This window comes from Amphibalanus amphitrite, unplaced genomic scaffold, assembly GCF_019059575.1.
Source record: "Amphibalanus amphitrite isolate SeventyFive unplaced genomic scaffold, NRLGWU_Aamphi_draft 000290F_arrow, whole genome shotgun sequence".
NCBI lineage: Eukaryota > Metazoa > Arthropoda > Thecostraca > Balanomorpha > Balanidae > Amphibalanus > Amphibalanus amphitrite.
In genome coordinates this window covers 373,320-390,221 of record NW_024881785.1, presented here as the reverse complement: position 1 = coordinate 390,221, position 16,902 = coordinate 373,320, and the positions used below count along the sequence as shown (strand labels likewise).

General features: G+C 49.6%; 1 protein-coding gene across 1 annotated transcript in view; it reads left to right on the top strand.

Annotated features, from left to right (window-relative positions):
* LOC122387574 (transcription factor GATA-4-like) overlaps positions 1–16,902 on the top strand; it is a 35,395-nt gene that overhangs the window by 14,277 nt on the left and 4,216 nt on the right. Inside the window, exons 2-5 of the mRNA XM_043377904.1 lie at positions 13,236–14,084; positions 14,297–14,511; positions 15,481–15,623; positions 15,923–16,004. Coding sequence (XP_043233839.1) covers positions 13,864–14,084; positions 14,297–14,511; positions 15,481–15,623; positions 15,923–16,004 — 661 coding nt within the window. The 5' untranslated portion in view covers positions 13,236–13,863. The remainder of the gene's footprint in view (positions 1–13,235; positions 14,085–14,296; positions 14,512–15,480; positions 15,624–15,922; positions 16,005–16,902) is intronic.

The window sequence follows — 16,902 nt, the reverse complement described above, 5'->3', positions numbered from 1 at the left end:
TCGCTGAGCATCAAAAATATCAATAACAAGTTAAACATCTGCAGTCCATGCACCTCGACCGGGATTGATTATGTCGATTGTGCGCACCAGTTCACAATCGTCTGTCGAAGCTAGCTAGCCTATTATATCTGATATTTATATCCCAAGCCCCAATCTCTAAATATTCTGAAACTTACGCTTACCCTAACGCACCTTGTCGGAGCAAAATTACTCGTCATGTCGACAGTGGCCGGTCAGGCCGGTTCTTTCCTTTCTGTTGTATGTGCTGTATGTTTTGTTCAAGCTCGACTTCAGCTTCGTTCGTTTTTTTTCTTCTCAGGATAGGTGCCTAAATTTAAGCCGGTAGGCTTCTGCACCGATCCTTTGTGTCACTGATTTCTGATGTTTTCTATTTCTTACCTACTTCCCATGTGACGCAAAAAATATATGATGATGATGATGATGATGATGATGATGATGATGATGATGACAGTGCGGCATTTCTGTTGATAATGTTCTTGCATGACATCCCGAATGACAAACCTCTTGTACCCTCTCAACTTCCTCACTGTTGGCCCGCAACACACCCTGAGATGTCACCACGCCACGCCGGAAGCCGTAGCACACAACTCACGCGTCCTAACACAACACTGATGCAGACGGCGCGCTGGTGGCCCCGGCGGCCGGCGCTCGTCAGACGGGCCTGGAGGGAGGATGATTAGTTAGCGCGACTTCCACTACCCTTCCGGACACTGGATGAGCTGGCGTCGACTGAAGACTTCTCGGTGGAGAGTGATACAGAGCGCTGCTGACCGTATAACTGGAAGATGAAACTGGCGCTGAAGGAGAAGCGTGGGCCATCTATCGATCTAAATTCACAATCACAGAAGCAAACCTGAGCCCAAAAGCTTATAACTAACTTTTTTGACAGCCCGTATGCCATAAAACAACAAAGGACATATGCAGTCACTACAGCTACTGCCTGCTGCAGTCACTTCAGCTCCTGCTAGCATTCAGCATTCCTGCTGCACTGCAGCCGCCAGCTGCCGCTATCACTGCAGCTCCTGTGACCACTCCACCGCAGCCATTGCTGTCACCGCGCCGCGCGGACTATGCAGACGGCCATCGCCAGCCGGGCCCAGGTCGGCCATGGCACGTCCCTAGGGGCGAGCCAGTCAGCTCAGCTGCGCCGCGCTGCGTCAAACCCGATGACGGCCCGTCCCGAGCCGATGACGGCCGCGCTGACGCCGATGACGGCTCGGCGACGGCAGGCGGCACACCGGTGGCGGCTCCGGTGACGCCGGCGACAGCCCCGATGACGGCCGGGTGACGGTGCGATGACGGCTCACTGATGACTTCGGCGTGGCTGTTGCGGCCAGGTGTTATCTCTGAGGTTCGGCAGGGTGTCGGGCCTCGGGTAGACGGCAGGGTGACTGTGGTGTTGAAGGAAAAATAGTGAGCATTTCACGTCGAGCGGATACAAAATGATAGTCTTGATTTATCAACCTCATTCCTTTCAATGCGACCGGACCCGCCTTTTCTGATCACCCAAGCGATCAAACCGGCTCTGTTAAGTGTTTGGACTTCGGTCAACCCTCCGCTGCGACTCGTCATGACCGCCAGGCTACTTTTGACTGCAAGGAAAAAGGAGACCAGAGTTTTTCTGCATATGCGACTGTATGAGAGCTTGGTTTTGTATGACTTTTGTGGAAACTACCTGCACTTGCACATACACCAAACTTATACTGATTTTTAGGGAAAAGACATGCTCCTGCGCTTTATGAGATTCGTCTTATGTAACAACTTGACTAAAAACACATTTTTCGTTCTAAATATTAGCTTAACGAGAAATAATGTAACGCGTTGTCACCATATGCAACGCTCAGCTTCATCATTCGGTAGCAATTTTGTCCTCCGTAACCATAGTCAACATTTCCGGGTTTCATGATTTCATCAGTTCCTCGTACTCTCTTTTCCAAGAACTCTGATCGCCCAGTTAGCAGTCATTGTAGCATTGCACCACACCCATGAATGGGGCACTCAAACTGCTATATGTATGTTCGCCTTGTACTCTCGACATCGACCGATGTAGCTCGGCTCGCACTGAACATAAGCAGTGAGCGGAGAGCAGCGAGTGCCACCACCGCCGGTGTCCCTCGGGAGAACCGCCGTGTCCTGGCGCTGCAGCCTGCAGCCCGTCCACGTGACCTGTACCCACGTCAACACCCGTCGGAAGTGTCGCACCCCCGGACGGCCGGTGGCCGGTGTCAGAGAGCAGCCCGGAGACGTCTGTGTATATGCGGGGGATGTGGGGGTATACACGCGTGGAGACGGGTAACGGTACCCATCAACCCATTTGGAGAAGTAGCAGCTGGTGGAGGGGTGTGACTGAAAGTGAGAGGTGCGGTAGCGGTTGAAACATACGGAACTGCCAGGATGACGGCAACGGGATTTGATTTTAGGAATTATCTTAGGTTGTGTTCTTGCTCATCGTTCAATATTCAATGGCATCTGGCAACGTTATTCGACTTTGTGCGCCTAGAAATAGCGTGATAAAAAGCCCATGTCCCAGCTGCCCATGCCACATATGCTGATTGATGTTCTTGGAACGATCTACTGGAAATTAGAGCTTAGAACATCTGATAGCGGCATACAAAACGCGAAAAACATCTACATTCTGCCTTTTTTTCCCACTTCGTCCAGTGAAGCCCTTTGTGCCTGCGCTGGTAGACTGTACCGGAGAGCACGTCCGCCTGATGGCTATGCTGTACCGCAGTACACAGTGCCGCAGCCAGCAGCGGCGGCTAGCTTGTTGGATAATAGAGCGACTGTTTGCTCGCATGGTATGTAGCAACTAGCAAGCGGTAGAATGATGACTTGCGTGGCCATACCACAGGATGATTACCTACATATGTGACGTGTCATCATGTTTCATTGCGTCATCTGAGGCTTGCGCCGTCCTTGCCGGGCTACCTATCATCTTCATCAACTTCGAATTCGCATCATCTCATGGCTCTGAAATGTGCATTTGAAATATACCCTCTGAAGATTTGAGCACGTAGCTATGACATTACAGGTGCATTTACAATTGAAAAGCATTTCCTATGCACGAATGTCAGTGGGAAGCTGGATCTGCTACCTCCTATGACATTATCATGATGAAATGAAACGTACCCCGATAAGGTGATCACTCGACACTCACAGTCACCAATTTCTAACGAGGCATGTCCAATTGTCCAAGGCACGGCCGTCTCCACCATCCGTTCCCTCAAACAGAGAGCCCTTGCTCAGGCCGTGTTGAGCTCCTCTCTGGCGCGAGCGCCGCCCTTCTTCCTGCCCTCTTTCCTGCCCTCCTCCTCCTGTTTTGAAGGCACTACCTCCGGTTCCGCGGTGCCGCCGCTAATGAAAGAATCCGACGACGATGAGTAATTGTCGAGCTAACGAGCTCAGGAGCGCGCCTCCCGACGATCCGTCGCTGCCGCGCGTCGGCCCGTCACTGCCGGCAGGATGCTAAGAGAGATTGAAGCAAGATTCTTGTTGTCAACATTAAAAACAACTGGATTTACAAGTATCACTGCAGTCCACACCACGATATATCTGTTTATAGTCAGCCGTAGCGGGCATGTAAAACATTTCATATTAATTCATTGAGGTATTTCTTTCATAGAGGAACAAGAGTATCGGAATGATGTGATCTTCCAGAAGCCGCCCAGATCGGGAAGAACTGTCAGCAACACGGCAGTGGCGACAGCGGCCCCGGAGAGTCATCCTGTTCCGTACCAGAGGAGCCGGGACGCGAGTTACCTAAGTGTGGAACTACCCAGCGCCGAGCCGGCCGGATGACGTCACACCACGGCCAGTGCCGGCGCGGCGGCAGACTGGCCGAGATTGGCATGGTCTTAACTTGGCGGAGAGGCATCGGACGCCAAACTTCTGGTGTAGCTAGTTAATCACATTTAATTTTAGCGCATGGTGTTTCTTCCATGTGTATGAGCTATCATGTCCTTCAAATACCTGATGTGTATGTGAGCGTACCTGCATTTAGTGTGTGCTATGCTATGTGGATTGAAAATTGGGGCACATCAGACACGCTGCGCAATGGATTCTGGTATTGCCTGGCTGTTTCTGGCTTTGTGTCTTCGCGCAAACTATTGAAAGGGAGGACAATTTTTAAAGGTTGTTACTCAAACGTTTAAAAATAAGCAACTGCTCATTGAATTTCTGGCGAGTGGTGGTGGAACTTTCTGTTCACAAATGAGTACCTACCTAGTACCTACGTGCAGTGGCAAATAACTGGGTCGCGGTCAATTAGCCATTAGGCATGGTTCACGAAGTTCTTAAACCTTTATTAGACTAAAGTATGCAACATTTGCGTCTTTTCGCGTTGTAGTATCGGTTAGCAAATGAGAAAATCTGCATCTTCTCGACAGCCCTCTAGGTATTCAAGAAACCTTTCCATATTGCATCATTCCAGAAAATAATTTTCAAACATTGGTATCCTCCCCACACACACACAAAAAAAAGCTGAAGCAGTTTCCTTCGGCTCCAATGCGCCGCTCGCCCAGGGAGGCGGGAATGTTATATTCTCGGCGGTCCAGTCTGCACTCTGCAGCACACTCAAACTTGGCGGACTCCCAGCGCACGACTGAACGATTCGTATTGTTGTGAGTGACTGTGACGACAGCAAATGAATTCACTGGTGGTTTCGGAATAATTAACAGCCGGCGCAGCCCAGTGTCTCTTGAAATGAATTATACAGTAGCGAATGCACTATTGCAGAGAAGAAAATAGAAATGGACTGAGCAGATGCCCAACCACGCTGTATTATCAACTTACCATTACGCTTTACATTTTCATTAGGTAATCATGGAAACTTGTGACCCTTCCGCCTTACATAACTCGGTAGAATACCCCTGAGTCGGCTAGACTACACTGCATCTCTTCAAAGCCTAAGCATTTTACAATTTACCACTCAGCTATGCACAAGCACAGGCGTATAATTTACTGCTCAACTCCTTTTCCTCATCATCTTTTCGGCACCGTCAATCCCCATCTGCGCTATCCACTGTCCAGCGAATAAAGCGGCCGTCTCCAGTTCTCCGGCAGGGGCTTCCAAACTCAAGCGAACTCGCCGAAGTTTCGCCATTCAATGCGCAGGATCTGTACATTTGAGTTTGAGAGCCTCTGGATTGGCTCGGCGCGCCTGGGCTACGCCGTTGGTCCGGCCAAGTACGTGAGTGACGTCATGCATGAGCGTCATCCCTCGACCAAAGTCACCAATCAGAACCCTATAATTGACGTACAGTTCCACACTTAGGTAACTCGCAGCCGGGACGGTGCCTGTCCGGAGAGCCCCTGTCCGGATCGCTCGCACGCTGCGTATCTCGGAGATGGAGGGGAGAGGAGCAGGGGGCGGGTCGCATTCCGTGACAAATGTAGCGCGCCGCGGCTCGTCACACGGGGAGGAGCGGGTCTCGGCTACTGACCTGTCGTTACGCGCCGAGGGGTACAAATAGGCAGCCGGCCAGACACGCCCACAGAACACTCGACCGGACGATCGATCGGTAGATGAAAGTAGTCTGCGCAATGCATATAGTAGTCATAATTACTGCAGCATAGTTTTTGCAGTTACCTGAGAGCAGCTTAACAAATAATTTCATGCCATGATCACTATCCTCTTACGTTACTTATGCATCTGTATCCATTGAAAAGTAAGGAGTACTCTTAATTGCACAAAAGGAAAAATAACTTTAAATTGTCTAATTCTGCACATGGTTGACCACATCAAATATATTTATAACCCTGTTAACCCGCGACCGCCTGGGGGGGGTCGGATCCGACCCCCCCCCCCTCCGTTTTTCTTGAATAACTCATGAACCACTTTCGCTATCTACTTGAAACTTGGCATACCTTCTCCCCCATCAATTTGACGTCTCCTGTGCAATTTTTAAGAAAAAATTTCCAATTTTTTTTTAGATAAATCGATTTTAGTGATGTAACTACATGGCGTTTTTAGTCAAAAAGTGGTAAATGTTTAAAAAATCGCCAAAAATCAGAGTTTGAAGCAAATTGCAAATTAAGGATATCAAAAGACGCAACTCAACGAGTTCTTTAAAATGGTTATCTCGGATTTTGCATAAAATGCGTTTTTCACCCCTAAAAATTCAAAAAACTATATTTTTTGGAAAACAGCTAATAAAATCCAAAATTTTGGGAATTTCCCAAAAACGGAATACATGTTGTAGAGCTCTATTGGAACATTAGATGCCCCAAATTTCAACTTTCTATCTTGATTTTTGACCCCCAAATTGTAAAAAATAGCTCCAACATGCATAGGCATGGTGACGTCATAAGCATTTTCGTGAATTAGAGGCACTTCTGAACATCGCATGTGAAAACAAATGGCACCACTAGATTCCTGGGACAAAGCTCGTCTAGAAAAGTGCATTTTTATGTCAAAAATAAAAAGTTGAAAAATTGACCTTTTTTCTTAGCCCTCGTTTAGTTATGTATAGTATAAACGATTTTTATGCTTTCAATGCACACTTATCACCAGCACAGTGACTTGGGGTCACATATAACCATTACCATCGGATTCGGCGTGAAAAATAAGCCATAAAACATGTGTCGCACGCCCATGTAGCAGAAAGTGAAAACCGTGACCTTTCGTGACCTGACCTGACCTTGACCTGTACCTAGTATGACCCCTATACGCACATGGTACCTTCACTAGGCCTTTGAGGTCATTTTTGGTGAGTTTCGAGCAGCAGCTATCGATTCCGCTGTCCGTAAGCCGATTCATGCAAAACCCCTGAATTTCACCTTTGACCTGACCTTGACCCGAAAGTTGACCTCAATCTTAAAACCTTAAGAGTGCTTTGGGAAGGTCTCGTAGAGACCTTTCGAACGCCGCCTCGCGGGGCTCGATACGACCATTGGTTCTCGAGATAACAGGGGGGGGTCGGATCCGACCCCCCCCCCCCCAGGCTGTCGTGGGTACGGAAATAGCCCAGGCGGTGCCGGGTTAACCCTCGCCCGCACATGGGGGGGGGGGTTGCCACCACCCCCCAGGTAGTCTTTCTGCTCTGCACTCAGCATTTTTAGAGCTAGAAGGCTGATTTTTCGTATAGCTGCTCCTCTATCCTTTCTTGATGTTCACTGAAAATTTCAGGTTTCTGTGACTTTTGGTTTCGGAGATATGACCTTGTTTTTCAGGTCATGTCATGACCCAAATGGCCAATTCTCGACATCTTTCGTTGGGTTTGGGCCTTGTGAGCTTTTGACACCTTGATTTCGGCCTTTTTTACCAGTATTACCTCCCACCTATCATGGAACATGTTGTTCGACGATGTACAGATGTCAAGGTCAAGGTCAAGGTCAACCTAGGTCATCTAAGATAATTACGTTTTAGGCAAGCGGAATTTACTTTTTGTGAAGTTTTTTGACTGCATTTTTGGTAAAAGCTTCTCAGATCATGATTTCATGTAATATGGACACATAAACAATCGGTGCACACATCAGTATACACACAGACACACACAGACATACAAACACATATAATTGACCTTGACCTAACTTGACCTGAAATGACCTCAGCAGCAAAAACCTGGTCGGGTAGTGTGAGAAAGAGGTTCTAGCTGGCTTGGCACCAGAAAACGGCATCGTCATCGGTATATGCTAAGCAGCGCACTTGATATCAAACGGTGACCCAAAACAGCAACATTTTTTAGTTTGACCTGACCTGGAAGGTCAATGACTGACCTGAGAAGGTAAAACTGGGTATCATTGGATTCGTCTCTTCCCAAAGAATCTTTTTGGTCTTTACCGCTAAGCTCTATCTCCAACAGGAACGAAATGGCGCGGGGGGGGTGGCAACCACCCCCCCCCCCCATGTGCGTTCTAGGATGGGAAAATGGCATGTGCGGGCGAGGGTTAAAGGAACCCAAAAATTACCTCCTGGCTGATAATAACGATGCTCTGATTTGAGAGATTCATTCAAGAAATTGACCCTTCCTCAAACCATTTCTCCGAATGAGTGTAGAACTGTCGATTTTCTGCAGGAGTTATCACTGAAGTCAGCGATTACACATCACTTCCTGAGATTGAATATCTCGTGCGAGTGCGGTGCTGTCGCGGCAGCACCAGAGATTGGATGTCTCGCGCCATATCGAGTGTCGGCGCCGCCGGCCTAGTGGTAGCCGGGTGGGTGTTGGTGCGTACTGGTATCACGTCTGTCCAGTAATCCAGCTCTACTTAATACCCAGATAACACTGTCAAGCTATCAACATCTCCAGGACCTGCCAAGTTTTTGAGATAAACACTTCATTTCTGCATGCGGCTGGACCACTGATGAGGTAAACTCATCGAATGTTTGGAGCGCAGCTTTCAATCATACGCCGGCTGTGATCGATATCAGAGGGCCAGCGATTCCCTAAAAACCGTTACACTGCCAGACGCAGAGCGCTCCGGGTATCTGGCCGTGACAAAGGTCAGATCGACTGCGGACGGGCTGTCCTGACGTGCAGGCGGCTGCGGCTAACTCGGCGGTGACATCCGCCGCAACAGATAGTCGGCGGTTGCTACAAAACACGAAACCCTGATAAAAAACAGCTGACATGCCCGCTGTCCGTGAATGCACGCAGACGTAATTCAGAAAGGAATTTGGATAAATCAAAATATAAAACTATCCATCTGGTATCGGCTTGCATGTGCTATTGCTGTTGCGTCACTGAAAAAGAGTAAATTGCATAGTAAAATGTTCATTTTCATTGTGCGCAACGCATTGACTAGATTTGTAAAATAGGCCCATGTAGGTACGGGTGTCTGGGTCTAAGTAAGTGTAATACTACACAGTACAGTAGGCTAAATAAAACACGGCTTTCATAGCTGATCTTAATTTGACACATTTTCTTGGGCAGGTCTTTATATTGATAATTGGTCTACTTGTAATAAACTCATACCATACCTACTCATACCTAATTATTGACTTCCAGGTAAAAAAAGCTCAAAAGCATTCACCGTGCTATTCAGCAGCCACTGAAATACTTTTAATCTGTAAACAAGTGTCCAGAACCCTTCAATGTAATCCAATACTCTGTGATGATTACTGTAAATTCTTCCAAGTGTATAGCGCAGTAACGCGCAAAAAGATATCCCAAATATTGACGAAGTTGTGGCAAATCGCAGTCCTTTCTCGCTAGGTGCTCTTGTGGGTCAGTTCGGGAATTTTCCTTATGAACAGCTTGAGAGTCTCCGGTTTTCGTTAACGACTAAAAGTAGAATAAGGGTGTTTATCAAAAGCAGCGCGTCATTCATATAAGCTGTGAAGGATAGTGACGCATCTGCACATAAGAACATCAATCGTGATCCCTCTACTATATCCATGAGCAGACGTCGAACGAGTGCTTACGTTTCTGGATGCACAGAGCCGATAAGAGCGATGTTTTGCACCATGTTTGCGCCGGAAGCGCCTGTTCTGGGCGGGTGCAGTTCACGACGAGACCAGATGTCCCTAACGGTCCGTCCGACGCGCGCCGTCGCCGATCGACGTCGATGTGAGCCCGTTCGCAGCAAATGAACGGAGTCACGTCTGCAGATATATACCACGGCAGTAGCGAGGGACGTGCGTGCGGAGATGGATTTGAGTCCCATCGAAGCAAAGATGGATGTGAACGATGTCCGAAGTAAATATATACGGGTGAGGCTGAAGACTCGGTGCCGGAACGATGAGCCATCCGTTCTAAGCAATAACTGAAGCCGCAAATCTTTTCCCGGAGAGACAACGCGTCCTCTATTCGGTAGATGCAAGTCCTCTTTCCGAAGACATGCATCTTCTTTCAGGGAGAAGTGAGTCCACCTTCCTTGCTTTCTCTCCAGAAGATGTAAATCCTGTTTTCGGGAGACTGTCTTGGTCCGATAAAAGCTGTCATATTCACCGGCTGGAGACAACTCATGAGTTTGGGTTCCGCTCACAAGTTCGCTTGTAGGCTTCAGATGAACTGTTCAAGGGCTGCTTGGTATGTCTCCAAATGAGAGAAACAGACCTAGTCACCTAGGTAAGCCATGGCGTGTTTCTAAATCATTCCACGAATGGATGCGAGTGCCTAATTCCCTTGTCTGAGAGAGAAGATCTGTATGGGTATTTCTCTGTCTGAGAGAGAATATATCCACAGCTCTCTGCCGAGTGGGGTCCTTGGCTGTCGAAGCGGCTGAGAGCAGCCTGCCGCACCCCGGTCATCTGCGATTTTCAGCCGAGCGGACCAGTTGACACGGCTGAGTGCAAACGTCATGTCGCTCAGTACGGGTCGGTTATGCCGCTCAGTACGGGTCGGTCATGTCGCTCAGTACGGGTCGACCACATGATGGTCTCGCTTGCATCAATATAAGAAGAGTGACAAAGTGACGTGGCTCACCACAAAAGATTGCGTTATATGCACAAAGCAATCGACAATCAATAACTTGTCCATTCGAATGCTGTTGCACTTTATTTTGAGAATGGCAATGATACAAGCTGAATTGAATAAGCTCAGTCGTAACACCAGGCGCGTGTATGGAATGTATCCCTGGACTGTATTACGTTTTTATACTTATTTTGGCCTCTGACTTTATGTGAAACTTTCGTAAAGTTGTTTTCTTTCCCTTTTTGCCTTATCTTCATTTAAATAATTTTGACAAAGCAATCCATTATCCAATAAAGGTGTTAAGATTTCAGATCTTCCACGGTGTATATAAGCGACGCCAAAGACTCATTTCTTGGCACTAGGAAACTAATTAGACTGGCAAATAGCACATACCAGCCCATTTAACCCCATTCAAGTCATGGAGATTTAGATGCAGAGGGCGTTTTTGCTGCTTCTGTTGGCCCGTCTTTTTGTCCCAGCATTCATCCCCAACATGTGCTAGATAAGCCTGATAATGAATTGACGTCTTAACTCACTTTCCACGCTCTCCGCTTGCCCCGAAAATACAACACTGCATCCCTCACCAGCTCGAGTGAAATATGTGTCCATATTTAACTCGGACGACTCCGCAGACAATTTGTTAGTGGAAAATTAGCACAGGGCGCCGTCGGGGATGTTTCATCGTCTCATTAGTCGCGGCCACAAATACTGTCTGGAGTGGTGTCGGCGTCTCCGTCGGAACGCGCTCGTGGCGGCGGCATTTCACAGAGGAAACACGCATGCGGCGTGTGTGTATTTATTTGAATATTTCTGCTGGACGTTTATGCGTTTAGCGACTAAATATGCCACAATGCGGCTGATCAAAGACCAATGTTTCCGGCACTGTCAGTCAAACGGTCCCCAAATATCGGTGCAGGCGAAGCCATGGTTCTTCTGACCACAGCGACCAGTGTCTTGCTATTTCAGAAAACCAGCGTTGTATAAATAGAGCCAACACACTACGACAGCGAGAGGTCCCAGTGGAGTTCCATGAGCAATGGACAATTCCCTGGGCCATACGCCTGTGACTATTGAGACACGAAAACAGCACGGAAGACGGTTAGCACGGAGCACGGTGTGGGTCGATCCTCTGTGGGACGTTGTAATGTTGTCGCCGATCGTAGCCCACGGACCTGCAAACGTCCATCACAATTGTATGCAATTGTCCATTTGCTGATTCATTCAGCTGCTTCATTTTCTGCGCGTATGCTTGCTTTCAATTTCTATTTCACGTTCGTAAGTTCACTAAAAATAGTTTTTTTCGGAAATGTCTTCATTACGGAGCGAGCGAAGCGAGCGTAGTCTTTCCTTAGATTAACGGAAATTTATGAGTATGAGCGGCCGGCCAGCCGGCCGGCCGTGGTCACGATTCTGCGACGCTTATATCTCAGCAACCACTTGATCGATTTACACGCGGTAATTTTTGTAGGGTAGCTTCATTCCTTCTACCAAGTATTGGACTATTCCCGAGGCATGTGAGTGACCTCTTATGCACGTGCCACGTGCAAAACGAAGAGGTGTCACTTTTGTAATTGTTGCAATATCTCGGTAACTACTTGGCCGATTGCGCTGAAAGTTGGCATGTAGGTAGGCACCCACAACTCACAAGGCAATGCATATCCATGTGCCAGAATTGGGGTTCTGCTGCACGTGCGCACGTGCAGGGGTCGATTGCAGATCTCGAGAACGGCTGGACCGATGGCGCTCAAATTTGGCACATGGTTAGGGACCGGTTAGTAGGGTGCCGTGCAAAAGTCAGTTGGGACCCATTTTGCACGTGCGCACGTGCAGGGTGCCGCTTCCAGATCTCGAGAACGGCTGGGCCGATTGTGCTCAAATTTGGCACATCGCTAGCGACCGGTTAGTAGGGTGCCATGCACAAGTCAGCTGGAGGTACCCCGTCGAAATTTTCGCACGTGCAAGGCTCACCCTCTCGCTCGCTCCGTTAGTCGCCCCAAAAGGCGTTATACTGGTGAAATATTTCGTTCTATATGGCCAACGCTTACCATGGGCACAACAACATCCACATGCCTACCTACCGCATAAAAAGATTTCATCTGCAATCCCACTAGCCACTACGGATCAGTTACAACTAAATCATGTAGCGCCATCCGTGATGAGCCAGTCTGATCACAGCCCATCACACGTAGTCATCCTAAACTGTCTTTCTATAGCGGCCACTCTCACACTTTCACTAAAACTAACTCCAGCACTTGTCCCCGCACCGTATCACCGCACCCTCTCCCTCGTCCGCTCTCCCCTCCCTCCCCTCTTCTCCCCGTCGGCAGCCGTCGCCGTCGACAGCGACCATCACGGCGACACGACGTCCCCGACGCGACGTGTCTAATGAAACGGCTGATGGACGAGCATGGGGCTATTTGGGCGCCCGCCGCCCGGCCCCGTCTCCCGCGCCCGTCTCCCGCCGCCCGCCGCCCGCCGCCTGCCGCTCATGTCTTCATTGGAGCCAGATGGCGGCGGCGGCGGCGGTGGCACGCGAGCCTACCTGTCGCCGCTAACGAAGCCGTCGGCCCCAACGCGTCGCCGGTGACGGTGTGACGGGTCAGCAAAGACGATGTGACGCGCAGGGACGGGTGAGGCGCGCTCCGTCATCGGCCGTTGGCGCTGACAAGTTAGGAGGACGGTCATGTGACGCAGCGAGGCACAGAGAGGAGGAACAGGGGACGGGTGGGGTGAGGCTAGTGAGGATGAGATTCAAAGCGCCAACTGAATTAGTGACAGTGTTTGGCGATTATAAAGTAAGCATTAACCCTGTAAAGCTGTATTGTATTTAACGTTTCAATTTTCTTTTCTTTTCAGGAAACAGCGTCAGCGAAGTTTTCTGGAGCACCTTCTGCCTTGCAACCGACGTGCTGCGAACCTGGGGAAGCAAGCAAGTCGACTTGTTGAAAGAATCACTTGTGATTCGAAGTGCCAATCTATCACTTATCAAGAGCCGATTTATGCAGCTCCGAAGCGCTAAGAGAGGTCAGAATAAGGTCGGTTCAGTTCCTGTGATGGAACTGTGATCGGAGCTGCTGGCGCTCACAAAAACGTTACTTGTTCAGTCTGACTGAGCACTGATCAGAGATCTTGATTCTTGTGCGACAAGTGACCCTGATTCAGGAGGCACAAGTGAAGGATAGTTCAGCATATTCGACGACGAAACGAAAAACGAAGTGGACGAGCCTGGTGGACGTCTACCGAAACTGGAAGCTGTAGCTGAAAGATCTCAATCGCATGACCGAGCCATCATCCTGTCCTGTGGACTACGACTTGCAATCCGTGATCTTTACTCCGTAACACGTACGATATATTTCGTACCTTGTGACTTGTGATCTGAGTCCGTATCCCGTGTCCGTGCCCATTTTCCGTGACCCGTGACCTTTAATCCTTTCTCTGTGACCTGTGACCTGCGACCTGTGACCCGTGACCTGTGACCGTGGCCATGTACCACGGCGCCGTTCACGGCGGAGGCGGGTACGGCCTGGAGAGCCCCGGCGCCGGGGCGGGTGGCAGCAGCGGCGGCGGCGGCGGCGGCGGGGGCTACCTGTCGGGCGGGGTGTGCGTCCCACCGGCCCACCAGCTGTTCGGCCTGCAGCACATGACGGGCCAGACGTCCCACATGGCCAGCTCACCAACGGGCGTCACCGGCACCGCCTGCAACAGGTTAGTAGCAAAATCAATGGCGTGGCGGACACAACAGACCTGCGGGGTCGCAGGTGATAAATGGGTGGCTTGTGCTGGCTGGTTTCGGCAGTTTTTTTTTAACAACTCTAAAGAGTTGGTAATTGAAGATTCGTTTGTATTGATAGGGTCTGTCAGCTGACCTTATCCTGTCCATAAAAGTCACTTAGCCCCTGCCCCCTCCCCGCGTGCAGTTGGCAGGGCGGCACCGTGCCGGCCTGCTCGGAGCCCGGCCACCCGCAGCTGGGTATGAACTTTGGCGGCTTCAAGCTGACCGGCGGCCGCGACATGACGCACTCGGGTCTGGCGCAGGCCCTGCCGCGCCATTACGGCTACCCGGCCGGCAACATGATGGCCTGGCCGTGCAACAACATGGCCGGCCTGCAGTCGCTGCAACGCGGCACCTACGGTACGTAAATACGGGGTGCTGGGAGCGGCACCGACGGTACGTAAATGCCGCCACTGGGAGCGGCACCCACGGTACGTAAATGCGGGCGCTGGGAGCGGCACCTAAGGTACGTAAATGCTACCACTGGAAGCGGCACCTACGGTACGTAAATGCCGTCACTGGGAGCGGCACCTACGGTACGTAAATACGGGGTGCGGGGCGCTGGGAGCGGCACCTACGGTACGTAAATACGGGGCGCGAAGAGCGGCACCCACGATACGTAAATACGGGGCGCGAAGAGCGGCACCCACGATACATAAATGCCGCCACTGGCAGCGGCACCTACGGTACGTAAATGCCGCCACTGGCAGCGGCACCTACGATACGTAAATAACGGCTCTGGGAGCGGCACCTACGGTACGTAAATAACGGCTTTGGGAGCGGTACCGACGTTGCGTAAATACAGGTGCTAGCAGCGTTGGACGTGGAACCTTTCGGTTCCACAACTGTTCTTTTCCATAACCTGTAAAAGTGCTCATATAATTGTTCTTTGAAATGCGGCCTTATACCTGTCCGACATGACATTCTCATCGTCACATCCACTACAAGAATTCCTATGCTTTCGATGGATGGGGACAAATGGTATTTTAATGCGCCGTTTGACTGTTGACTTTCATCGAAAATACTCCACTAATGAAGTCTGTGCAATGTAAAGTTTATAACTAGTAAAACCGTTATGTGACCCTGACGGCATTCGAAGCGGCAACAAATGAACAACAAGCGGTCTGCAGTAGCGACCAGCATCCCTATATACGTATTAAGTTTTATAAACAGTAAACCAGCATATAACGATCATTTAGAAGCCTTGTGCTCAACACAGCAATACCGATACTATCGAGTTACGAATACGATGGAATCTGGGGACACCGTACTGCTCCTATACGGTGTTTGTATACTGATAGTGACGGTGTGTCGGCGGTTCGGTTGCAGAGTTTCGGGAGTGCGTGCAGTGCGGCACGGTGACCCAGTCGTGCTACCCGGACGGCACCGGCCACTTCCTCTGCAGCGCCTGCTTCTGCAACCCCAAGTGGAAGGGCATCGCGCACCCGCGCCTCTTCAACACACGCCGCGGGGTCAGTAGATCGGGTCTCCCCCCGCGCCGCCAGTAGCGTCCTGGAACCCTGCTTCTTTTTTCTGAGACGAAACAATGACATTTGTTTAAAAATTTATCCATAAATAGCCCGGCTGCCAGAAGGGATGCGTGGCTGATATCATCCTGTGTGTCTGGTATCGTGACTTTGACAAGTGTTGTGATCAATGTAACGTGTCTATCTTTGGGTGGCATATTCTCCGAATTTCTCATTTGTGTATGTTTATATACGTTCACATGACCACGTCGTTTGATGTCATCCCTCGCTCGGTTTGTTTCCAGTCTCCGTACGCCCGGCGATTCCACTCCATGTGCACCAATTGTGGCACCACGCAGACCACGCTCTGGCGGCGCAACAATGAAGGTAATTAACTACTCATCTTACATCTTCACCAGACAAACCACGCTACGGTAGTGTAACAATGAAGGTACCTACAAACATCCACCACGCAAACCACGCTGTGGTGGTGCAACAACGAAGATAAACAACGGTTGGGGCTAGGATGCTGAAATTCTCTGAACTCTCATAGAGCTAAACTGGGCACATTCTCTGAAATTTTCAAGTTGATACCTTTATCAGGGGCGGTTCCAGGGCATTAGGAATTGGGAGGTCCTATTCACGAAGTGAGTCATTTGGGTGAAGATCACTATACTGGTGCATTATAACTGTAGCTATTTATTCTGTAGGTGGATTAACAATATTTGTAGGTATTACAGGCTCACAAGTGAGTATGAGATGGATCATAGGCGGATCCAGGAAAGCAGAGAGGGAGGTCGATTTCACCTCCCAACTTAAGTGCCCTGGCGCCGCCTATGAATTACCAATCTACTTTTATTATAATAGTCATTCTATCACTCATTTTGTAAAATCATAAGACCATGCCAATCCGTTTGGGTAATTCTACAACGGAAAAAACCCGAATTTTTATGTATTTCAAGTACCTCCCAAATACATTTACCTGCATCCGCCTATGATTTTTCGGAATGCCCATTTTAATGATGCATGCTAATTTCCGGTTCATTCTGCATCGATTGGCAGTCGTTGCGTCAAAATTAGTTGAAAAACATGGCCGTGCGTGAGCAGTTGAAAAGGCCTCTGAACTTTGCAGTTTTTACCCCCCTGCTGCCCCCGTGTTTTACATTGAAGAACATTCATTTCACCTACGAACATGCAGATACATTTATCATTCGACACATTGGTTGTCCTGACCTTCATCGGCGGGTGTGTGTGGCCCGTCCGGCCAGGCAGAGGACGCGGCACC